This window comes from Ranitomeya variabilis, chromosome 7 (genome assembly GCF_051348905.1).
Source record: "Ranitomeya variabilis isolate aRanVar5 chromosome 7, aRanVar5.hap1, whole genome shotgun sequence".
NCBI lineage: Eukaryota > Metazoa > Chordata > Amphibia > Anura > Dendrobatidae > Ranitomeya > Ranitomeya variabilis.
This window is the reverse complement of record NC_135238.1, coordinates 220,241,373-220,253,026: the sequence shown is the minus strand read 5'-3', so window position 1 is coordinate 220,253,026 and position 11,654 is coordinate 220,241,373. Positions and strand designations below refer to the sequence as shown.

The following is an 11,654-nucleotide window of genomic DNA, read 5'->3' as shown; positions in this document are numbered from 1 at the left end:
ACGTGTTCCACCACAGCTTCTTCAAGGAAGTTGAGAAAGGTTCCAACAGTCATGGAAAGGGCCTAATTGGGAAAATGAACATCAGGTATTCTATTTTGGTTCCTAGGATAACACAGAGTCACTGATCTACCCATCTGGTTAAAAAAAGACTTACTAGCAATTTCCCTTATAGAAAAAAATAATTTAAAAGGAACCTGTCGTTTCTAGAAACAACATTTACCTGCAGATATAGGGTTAATCTGCAGGCAAATAGCTTAAAAATCCAGCCTGAAGTACGGGAGCAGCAGCTGCAGGGAGAAAATGAACTTACATCCTCCCTGCAGATGCTGACTTTCCATCACTAGGGAGGTGCAGGGAGCAGTTACAGTCACCATTCACTACACAGTGAGCTCAGCGGTAGTCCTTCCCTGGCACATTGATCGGCAGCCTGTTCTGCACAAATCTGCTACACTCACACACTGCAGAGCAAGTTGTCAATCAAAGAGCCGAGGAGTGATTACAGAGCGCTCACTGTCTAGTATAGTGACCGGTGACTGTAACTGCTTCATGATGGCTGGAAACAAGCAGCTGCAGGGAGGATATCAGTTCAATTTTTCAATAGCCGCTGCTCCTGTAAGGCTGGCAGGATTTAAAGATATTTTCCTGCAGGTTAACAAAACATATATGTGTTTTTGAATGTGTCATGTTCCCTATAATGATCAGGAGCCATTCAGATACTTGTCTGCTGCTGAGAAATCAGTAATGCGAAACTGCGAATGCTGCTCTGTTGATGCATGAAACAGAAGATTATCTTCTTCCACATGCATCAGTAGAGCAACATTTGCTGCTTCACATCTTTGATCTGTCAGCAGCAGACAAAAAAAACAGACAATCATCTCTGCCTAGTAATTAAAAGCTCCATTGTGGAGGACAGCAGGAGAGTTGAGCTCTGAGGGAAATCAGCTAACATGTCTCGCCGCTGTTCAACATTCACAAAACATGCAGGGATAACCTAACAGCAGCGAGACATGCAGCCGCGAGGACCCGAACATATTATTTGGGCACGCCGAAGTCACTCAGTTAGCACTTGTGTAAGAAGTGTATTTAGCATGTGTAAGAAGAACCGGGCTGGGGGTACCTTTCTTGTGCCGGGTCCGGAACTTTCGGGGCTGTCTCCTCTGTTGTCCGGGGGAAAGCTTAAGCAATTGGCCCGACCTTTGCACTGGCTGACAGGGGGCATGGCTAAGTGTTACCAGGGGCAGCGCAGAGCTGGCAGGAAGGCGCGTGGCTGAGGAGAGTGAGAGCTCCTGCTTCAGGGACGAGATGCGCACCCGGCCGTGAGAGAAACCTATCGCAGAGACTCTGACGAGAAGCACCATCGCCTTCTTCAGTACCACACCGGATCCACGACGTGCATTGATTTTCCCCTAACCAAACCCCTGTATTACCTATCCTACCTGCATTTTACCTCACGTTTTCCCTATCCCACCTGCATTTTACCTCATGTTTTCCCTATTCTGCCGGCATTTTACCTCACGTTTTCCCTATTCTGCCTGCATTTTACCTCACGTTTTCCCTATTCTGCCGGCATTTTACCTCACGTTTTCCCTATTCTGCCTGCATTTTACCTCATGTTTTCCCTATTCTGCCTGCATTTTACCTCACGTTTTCCCTATTCCGCCTGCATTTTACCTCATGTTTTCCCTATTCTGCCGGCATTTTACCTCACGTTTTCCCTATTCTGCCGGCATTTTACCTCACGCTTTCCCTATCCTACCTGCATTTTACCTCACGTTTTCGCTATCCCGCCTGCATTTTACCTCACGTTTTCACTATTCTGCCTGCATTTTACCTCACGTTTTCCCTATCCTGGCTGCATTTTACCTCACGTTTTCACTATTCTGCCTGCATTTTACCTCACGTTTTCCCTATCCTGGCTGCATTTTACCTCACGTTTTTTCTGCCTCCTTGCGTGGAGTTAGGCTGCTTTCACACTAGCGTCGGCCCGACGTGCGTTGTGAAAATAATGCCCGACGTGGGCAGCGGAAGCAGTCTTACAACGCTTCCGCTGCCCCATTGTAAGGAGCGGGGAGGCGGGGGCGGAGTTTCGGCCGCGCATGCGCGGTCGAAAATGGCGGACACAACGCGCAAAAAAAGTTACATGTAACTTTTTTGTGCCGACGGTCCGCCAAAACACGACGCAACCGTCGCACGACGGATGCGACATGTGGCCATACGTCGCAATGTGTCGATAATGTTAGTCTATGGGGCAAAAACGCATCCTGCAGACAACTTTGCAGGATACGTTTTTTCTCCTAAACGACGCATTGTGACGTATGCAAAACGACGCTAGTGTGAAAGTAGCCTAATTATTAAAACCTGTTAACCCTTGATCTGTCTCCTGTCTGTCACTGCATTTGCCAGGCTGCTCACACACGCTCAGATAACAACTTATCCCAGCACGTTCACTCACTCGTGTCTATCTATCCTGTGATTTCCATCATTCTACGACTTTTTTTTTCTAAGTGAATTTCAATGTTACTAAGCGACAGGCCTGTACGGCCATCGATCCATTCTGCGTTCTACTAACGGGCCTGCGTGCTGGCTTCCTCTGCAGCAGCTCAGCGTTGTGTACTGTTGACGAGCTGCGCATCGATCAGCTCTGCGCTCCACTATCCCCGCCTCGCGGCTCAGTCTTCAGCTTCCGCACGGCTTACTCATCGATCCGCTCGGCGCTCTATTACTCGGCCTAATCTGCTTTCTATCCAATCTGGCGCCATTTTAGTCGGCGGGAGCTGGAGGGGGAGGAGCCAGCAGAGCGCGGGTAAATCAGGAGGAGAGCAGAGCGGAGGATCAGCGCGGCAGCGGCGAGCCTGTGTACCGGGGGAGTGTGAGGCCTCCACGGTCGGCGTCGATGTAAGGACGGGTGAGGGGTCGGTGACCTCCTCACTGTGTGGGGGATATTGGTCTTAGGTGTGTTTACTGCTCCACATGCGGGTCTGATAGAGAGGTTCTGCAGCAGTCCCCATGGTTAGCGAGTGTGGGCAGACAGCCCTGGAGCGTGGAGAGGATATCCTCTGCCCTGGGGTGGGCTTGTGGTACTACAAGTCTCAGCACGCCTGGCTCCAGGGCTCTGTGAGCCCCTGTGACCTAGGTCCAGACTCAGGGGCCTCCTGGGAGCCGCCATACCTGTCCTCTGCAGCCCAGGGCTATGTTGTCAGGGAGCGGATAAGGTCTTCCATCTCTTAAAGGGAATGTCCACTTATATTGGCGCTGTCATGAATGACCGGCGTTGTATAGCGTGTGCAGACAGGTGGTTGGTTTTTAGGAGATGGGTAAGCTGCATTTCTGCTGGAATCTGCTTTCTCGAAATCCTAAAGCTTTTGTGAATGTTTTTAATCTATATTTTGATTAGACGGCGCTTAGCCTGGAGAGTTTTCCATCAGGAGGCTCTAGATACAAATGACGTGCACTTCTATTACTAGAGCTCGTTCCTGATTGTCGACCCGTGGCTGAGATCAAGTTGGCAACTATGTGGCCACAAAATAGTCAGCGGCACAAAGCCCTACATAAATGTGCAATCTGTACAGGGGCCGGATGATCGTATGATGATTGTCCCTGTACATATTGTGCAGGTATAAAAACATTGTAATCAGCCTCTAACACACCGCACAGTCCTGGCAGAGCGAAGACCCGGGGCTGTGCTTAAAGGGAACCTGTCACCACGTTTTTGGAAGATGGGATAAAAATAGCGTTAAATAGGGGCAGAGGTGGGCGTTACATTAGTGTGTGTGTTATGCGTTTATTACCCACCTAAGTTGCCGAAATAACTTTGCAAAGTCTCCGTTTTCGCCTGTCAATCAGGCTGGTCAGGTCGCATGGGCGTTGTCTTCCCCCAGATTTGGCGTAGTTTTCCGTTGGTGGCGTAGTGGTGTGCGCATGCCCAAAGTCCGGAATCCTCTTCCAGGGGATTTAAAATAGCGCGGTGTTCGTTATTGCATTGGTGATCGGTGGGCGCGGCCATCTTCCTTTGGCCGCGCGTGCGCAGAAGCGGCGCTCTGCTGGCCGCGGCTTCAGGAAAATGGCCGCCGCGATATCCATCTGCGCACGCGCGGCATCCCGCGGCCATTTTCCTGAAGCCGCGGCCAGCAGAGCGCCGCTTCTGCGCACGCGCGGCCAAAGGAAGATGGCCGCGCCCACCGATCACCAATGCAATAACGAACACCGCGCTATTTTAAATCCCCTGGAAGAGGATTCCGGACTTTGGGCATGCGCACACCACTACGCCACCAACGGAAAACTACGCCAAATCTGGGTGAAGACACCACGCCCATGTGACCTGACCAGCCTGATTGACAGGCGAAAACGGAGACTTTGCAAAGTTATTTCGGCAACTTAGGTGGGTAATAAACGCATAACACACACACTAATGTAACGCCCACCTCTGCCCCTATTTAACGCTATTTTTATCCCATCTTCCAAAAACGTGGTGACAGGTTCCCTTTAAGTCTTCTGCTGCAAGGATTGATGTTTTTTGGTCACCGCACCTCCTCATCTGCCAAAATGGTGTCAATAAAAAAAAAAATGCAGCTTCCCCCTGCAAATAAAACATGCCCTCATGCAGCTTCATCAACAGGGGAATTATATTTCATAAAAAAATAGAAATATATTTAAGTTCAAAATGTATTTATTTTTTTTAAGCCACTGATTTCATTATAACACTATACAAATAGACAGTAATTATACTGACCTGGAAAATTGTTAGCACGTCTTTTACTGCATGGTGAACTTAAAACCAAAAAAATGTTCATGGACTTGTTATACTGTTAATTGGGACTCTATATGGGCACAAATCAAAGTGTAAATGGGACTTCTTTTCTTTTCCCCTTTTATAGGATATCATTGGGTTGGATAGTTCAGTTTATCTATCTATCTATCCAGGTGGAGGTCAAAAGTACATGCATTTGGCTAATGTTGCCCTGTTGATTTGTTTAACTTATACTTTGAGCTTTCCCAGTGTGCGCCATGTTTTTCTATACAACCCTGCTGTATACCATAGAACAGAGGCTAATATTGCTTTGGGGGCCTGTACATCCATTTATAATTAGCATCTGGGACGCCATCCATTCATTCTTCATGAGGCAGCACTCAGCAGCTTCATAGGTAATGAATGGAGCTTGTCCATGGGTGCTCCACTTAAACTGGGATAAAAGTGCCCCTTTCTACTGATCTGTGCGGGTCCCAGCGCTCAGACCCCACACAGATTAATAAGTTATCCTATGGCTAAATTAATGCCGCAGTTTAGTCTTCTTGATTGACAGGTTAAGTGAGGTCTTTAAAGGGAACCTGTCACCCCCAAAATCGAAGGTGAGGTAAGCCCACCAGCATCAGGGGCTTATCTACTCTCCTACTGTACCAGTTATGACTTGTATTGTTCAAGATTATTGTACTTGTTATTATGTATACCCCTCCTCACTTGTAAAGCGCCATGGAATAAATGGCGCTATAACAATAAATAATAATAATAATAATCTACAGCATTCTGTAATGCTGTAGATAAGCCCCAAATGTAACCTGAAAGATGAGGAAAAAAAGGTTAGATTATACTCACCCAGGGGCGGTCCCGCTGCGGTTCGGTCCGATGGGTGTCGCGGTCCGGGGCCTCCCTTCTTCTTACGATGACGTCCTCTTCTTGTCTTCACGCTGTGGCTCCAGCGCAGGCGTACTTTGTCTGCCCTATTGAGGGCAGGCGCCGGGAAATGTCAGAGAGGCCCAGCGCCTGCGCACTGCAGTACTTTGCTCTGCCCTCAATAGGACAGATAAGTACGCCGGAGCCGCAGCATGAAGACAAGAAGAGGACGTCCTCCTATCAAGATAGGAGGCGCCGGACCGCGATGCCCATCGGATGGAACCGCCCCTGGGTGAGCATAATCTAACCTCTTTTTCTCATCTTTGAGGATAAATCAGGGGCTTATCTACAGCATTACAGAATGCTGTAGATAAGCCCCTGATGCTGGTGGGCTTAGCTCACCTTCGATTTTGGGGGTGACAGGTTCCCTTTAATCCAGTTGAGCAGGGAGAAAGGACTGCATCAAGGGACTGGCAGGTTGGAGATATCGCTCATAGGGGGGTCAGTACATACAAGTGTGGTTTCTATCTCGAAAAGGGGCTTCATGCACTTCTCTCTCCATTCATTAGTATGGGAATTCCAAAAATTCAAAAATTGCCGAGGCCACTTGGAAATGCTTGTACCTTCCATACTTGTGACTGAAGAGAGACTTGTGACCACCTCTCCATTTCTGACGGGGCACGACAGGACCCCACTCTTTCTAGAGATGTAGGTTCAATTGCTCAGATCTGCAGATAATGTACGTTCATGGCATATCATATCCTAAATTGAAGCAGTGCTGTATCCTTCCAATGCCTGATCACAGATCACCGTATGTCCACCATATGCATGTATACGTAAGTACTCAGATGTCAATACTTTGTCTGCATTGCGCTCAGATATTGCAGCACTTATTCAAGTCTGACACCATTTAGGATGAACTCTAATAACTTGACTTTTTTTTTTTTTTTAATTTATTTAATTCTAAATCTTTGTTTTAAATTTCAGGAAAAAAATGGCTCCAACTATAGACGAGGCACAGTTGGTGCCTTTACTAGAGACTCTGGAGGACTCTTCTACCTCACACACAGAAAAGACAGACGCCTACCTCTCCATTGCCAAGTGAGTGGCAGATTTACTGGGTTTTATGCAAACTTCTATCGGGAGTCGTTGCAGTCTGTAGAGCCTGCAGCAGATAGTCTAACGTACAATATGTCATGGAGAAATTGATCTGCTGTTGGTCTTGCACATAAAGGGGTTTTCTCGGACTGTTTTTCTTTTTTTTTTTTTGGCAAATGGATGTAGAAATAGTTTATCAAGTCTTTTAATAGCAAAACACAAACGGCAGTTTTCCTATCACGTGACACTCGTTCTCCATGCCTGAGCATATGTCATACATCCCAGCTCATTTTTTTTCCTCTTTTGATGTAGCCGTCTGAGCGGAGAGGATGGTAAAGAGTTCACAGCACTGGTTGGAAATCAATTCTCACGGCTTTGCAAATCTTTTAAGGTAAGGGAATTAGTTTACCTGCTGCTGGGTAAAACGAGAACATAAAATAATTGATTCTTGTCCTGGTATTCCAAATGCTACTGACATAATGTATAAGGCCGTGCAACACTATTTTCTGGTCTGTGAGAGACGTATCTGGTATGCCCCTTCTATGTGTCAATAATGCCTCTTTGACACTGCATCTGGGTTGCACATACCGTATATACTCGAGTATAAGCTGAGGCACCTAATTTTTTTTCCCCAAAAAAACATCCTGGTGTTCATGACCCCTAGCAGAAAAAGCGTTACCCCATCCTACTTACCGTCCCTGCGCTCCTTCGCAGCGTCTTGTTCTGATGCTAGTGGCGACGGGGCAGTCACATATACCCACTGTTAAAAAGTCAAATTAATATTCACTGCCCTCACAGTGAATATTCCTTTCTCTTCAAAAGCGGGCACAATAGTCGCAGCCGGGCAATCATGTATGTCTACGTAAGGCACCCATGTGCAGTGAATAGTCATTCCCTTAAGTAGCGGGCATACATGATCGCCCAGCTGCTGCTCCTGTGACCTACCGCTCCCCCACCATGTTCTGGGACCCTTACTCGAGTATAAGCCGAAGAAACTATTGATCATGTACATTTGTTGTGTATAATTATTTGTACACAGTTACAAAAAAATAAATAAATGGGGAAGCGCGGACGATTTGTCATATGTTCATCTGCTGGTTCCCTTACTGTTATGTCTCACTTACATATGTAAATGCATTTAGTAATCTGTTTTTCTTCTTTCAGACACACGTCGCTCACCAGCACCCTGATCTCAGTAATACAGCACTTCAGACACTGGGATTTTGTGTTTTTAATAGTACGATAGCATCCGGCATATCAGGTTAGTATGTTACAGGTTACTTATTGTACTGCACGTAGCTGAGGGCTTATTAATTTCCTGGTATATTCGATATATAACAGCTGCAAAGCTGTTGTGTAATCTAGAACAAGACACTCGGTTAGCACCCAAGCATGCTCTGATAACACCTTATCTGAGTGTGTTCGCTCATCGCTAATGCCTAACCCTAAATAAAAATCTGTGTTCGCATATGAAATGTTGAAGCGAGGGCTCTGTGCACATGGCATATAAGCTTTTCATTGGTAGAATGTCTCATGTAAACAAGGTGAACCTTGCAGATCACCATATAAGAAATTGACATTTCTCTATCGCTTCATTGGGGGACACAGGAAACCATGGGTGTATGCTCTGGCGGAGGCCAAAAGGACACATTTGGGTCTATTATCTAAATGGAGGCCTTTAGCACTCACCAAGAGCTTTACACTGAATGTAAGACCTGGCACAATGCACCTTAATGGTCCTGACAGCTCCATATGGTTCAGGATCATGTCCCGCTAACACTTGTGTATTTCCCTTGTAGCATCTGGGGTGCAAGAATTGCTGTCTACACTAAATAGTATTGCTGTGAAAACCTCAGATAAAAACTCCTGCACTAGAGCACTTTGGGTGATTTCTAAACAAAACTTCTCCCCAGAAGAAGTTGGGATTGTGGTAAGTGTCTATGCGAATATTGGAAATATCCCTTTAAGTGTGAGTTGTGACGTGGAGTGTAATGCTGTTACTCTCGTCTTTTAGGTACCCTCTATACTTTCTACATTAGAAAACGTACTTACTAAAGACGTGCAGTCACTGGTCATTGTATATGAAGCACTGAACGTCATTATAAGGTGAGGAGAGAAATGTTCCTTTCTACTATATCAAATTTTGTGTCATTCCGCTCCAGAACTAATCAGGACTACATTTTGCCGGGCGAAGTCTCCATATTTGGTGACCTCCATTCTTCACTCATCCGTTCTCTTCCCAAACTGGCTGCTGCATAGAGCACTGTCAAACGTTTGAAGCCTCCCTTCCCCGTCCGTGCTCCACCATAGGATGGACACAACATGTCTATGTGTGGGGCGAAGGCCAATAACCTGATCGCCTCACAGGACAAATCTTTTTAATGATACCTTTTTACCATTTTCAATATTGATGTCATTTATTGAGCACAAATCCTTGCACACTTAAGTCACAGGCATTGCTACTAAAGGGGCTTTTTACACTGCAAGAGTGTTGTCGTTTCATGATGATTTTGCAGTGCAAGTAGGCTGCAGACAAAGGAGAAAAATGATCTTTAATGCAGCCCAAAAAAATCTTATCTAGTCAGTGCATCGTCCCCGTAAACAAAACTCGTACTGCCGAACTGTAGCATCTTAGTATAGATAGTTTGATCTTCCTGTGTAAACAGGTAGTCAATTGACCCCCAGTCAGTCTGTGAAAATGGACCCTAAGAGGCCACGTTCCTATTACTATTTTGCTTCTATGTCTAAAAGGGCAATGGTAGTCAGTTTATAGATAAATGCTAGGTTTTTGGGGGTCTGATTGATGATGCACCCAACGAATGTCCACAGTTGTCCCCCTGTTTTGATGGAACAGTGCTGGTGATTGAATTTCTATGGGACTGACAGATAAATTGCTGTAGACCTTGGCGACCACATCTCCTTTCTATGGGGGCTCCTCTGTTTGCAATCACACTATGCACAGACATCAGTCCCTGTGTTTCAGGCTCTTGGAACAGACCCCGGCACAGATGACCTCGGAGGCTGTCCGATGGGCCAAGTTAATTATTCCACTAGTTGTTCACTCTGCACCAAAAGTTCGGATAAAAGCGGCAACAGTCCTGGAAATCGGAGTTCCACTGTTACTTCAGAAACAACAAGAAGTGTCTGCTCTAACAGAACAGCTCATGACTTCTGTGAGTAATCCAGGTCTCTCTGCAAATGTTAGATGGGTATACATTATCGCCAGACCTAATATCCCTTCCTCCATATAGAAAATCATTGCAGAGCTCCAAAAGCTCTTCACATGTAAGAACGAGACGTACGTGCTGAAACTGTGGCCCTTGTTTGTGAAGCTGTTGGGAAAGGTAATAACTGGTAACGTTGAAGTTCGCTGTGGATGCATGATCATTGTTGATTGCAGTGATGTCAATTTTTTTTTTTTTTTAAATGTTCTTTTGTCGTAGACCTTGCATCGAAGCGGCAGCTTTATTAACTCTTTGCTGCAGCTGGAAGAACTTGGTTTCCGAAGTGGAACCCCAGCTGTGAAGAAAATAGCATTTATTGCTTGGAAAAGTCTTATTGATAATTTTGCATTAAATCCAGGTAATCTAATACATCAGTAGTGCAGTTAGCCTCTAGCCAGCCACAAGTATGGAGAATTTAACTTCCAAGGTTGGGACAAGCTCTCCAGAGCATTGATCACTTGAAAAAACAAAGAACGAATTCCTTTAAATGTATCGCCTACAGGCTAGACATAGGATGTCTAATTTTGGGGACCTGATGCCCCCATCGATCACTAAAATGTGGATCCTGAGCTCCTTGCCACATAATGTAAGATCTTGAATGCACTGGCAGAATGAGTTTTACTTATTCCCCCACTGAGTCCATTGCTGCCTCTTTACTGCTGCACATTGACAGCTCTGCATCTGATCCCTGAGCTCAGTAGCTTGTCTTATGTGATGTCAGCGCTGCATCTGATCAGTAAAAGACGGGAGCAGCAGTGAAGAGGCAGTGTTGGACCCAGGGAGAGTAAGTAAATCTCAGGGTTTATTTTTATTTTTTTACGTCCTAAAATAGTTGAAAAGGGGACAACCCCTTTTAGTGAGCTTATGATTCTGGAAATAGGCTTTCTGCTATTATAGTAAATGCAGAGGTTTTATGTTGTCCTCAGTTTAATCACACTTGATATTCTGCATTTCCTCAGATATACTTTGCAGTTCAAAGCGACTGAAACTGCTTATGCAGCCACTGAGCTCCATCCATGTGAAGACTGAGCTCTTGGCTCTCACAAAAATTGAGGTTTGGTGGTATCTGCTAATGCGTCTTGGCGCTCAGCTGCCTGCACACTTTGAGCAGGTAACTAAATTATATTTGTCATTATCGCCCCAATTGGTTTGTTTGGTATACTTTAGTGTTAATGGGAAAAAAATGGCACACAAATTCTTTTTTTTTTGTTTTAAAATTATGCTAAACTCCTTACAAAAATGTGATTTCTGACTATTGTTCCTCCTTCGTTAAGGTCTGTCTACCACTCCTTCAAAGTGCTTTAAGTGCAGAATCTTCTTCAACGCCGTCACGCTCCACTAACCAGAGTCTGACATCATCAACGCCCCTTCAAAAAGGTAATGCACTTCATCGTTATTGGATGTGCAGCGTGGCAATTATCTGTTATCCTGCCCAATTTAGATTTTTTTTGTTTCCTACATCCTACAGCTTTTTTAAACGAAATAAAGTCAAATTCGTCTGCTGATCGTAAATGTATAAATTTGGTGCCACTGATTAGAGCAGTCAGATGATGAGTTTAAGAATGTTGTCTTCAATATGCTCCGTAGAGATGAGTGCAGGTCAGATGTTTAATGTATATAAGGGCAATGCCTTTAGCTATGACTCATCACATATGTGAGAGGTAGGTACTGTGTGTGTCTGTCGGGGACAGAGCTTGCCCAACTCCACGGAGGGAATGGCAAAA

The 11,654-nt window shown here is 45.5% G+C and overlaps 1 protein-coding gene across 4 annotated transcripts in view; it reads left to right on the top strand.

The window, feature by feature from the left end:
• Positions 1 to 2,615: 2,615 nt before the first annotated feature.
• The window catches only part of RIF1 (replication timing regulatory factor 1), a 34,688-nt gene continuing 25,649 nt past the window's right edge, over positions 2,616 to 11,654 (top strand). The window contains exons 1-11 of one of the 4 annotated variants that reach the window (XM_077272978.1): positions 2,616 to 2,895; positions 6,596 to 6,709; positions 7,019 to 7,097; positions 7,871 to 7,967; positions 8,506 to 8,636; positions 8,721 to 8,812; positions 9,690 to 9,879; positions 9,958 to 10,050; positions 10,150 to 10,288; positions 10,890 to 11,041; positions 11,205 to 11,307. In XM_077272978.1, the coding sequence (XP_077129093.1) occupies positions 2,894 to 2,895; positions 6,596 to 6,709; positions 7,019 to 7,097; positions 7,871 to 7,967; positions 8,506 to 8,636; positions 8,721 to 8,812; positions 9,690 to 9,879; positions 9,958 to 10,050; positions 10,150 to 10,288; positions 10,890 to 11,041; positions 11,205 to 11,307 (1,192 nt within the window). In that variant the 5' untranslated portion in view covers positions 2,616 to 2,893. Of the gene's footprint in view, positions 2,953 to 6,595; positions 6,710 to 7,018; positions 7,098 to 7,870; positions 7,968 to 8,505; positions 8,637 to 8,720; positions 8,813 to 9,689; positions 9,880 to 9,957; positions 10,051 to 10,149; positions 10,289 to 10,889; positions 11,042 to 11,204; positions 11,308 to 11,654 lie in introns of all 4 variants that reach the window. The other 3 variants (XM_077272981.1, XM_077272979.1, XM_077272980.1) reach the window with 3 other exon arrangements.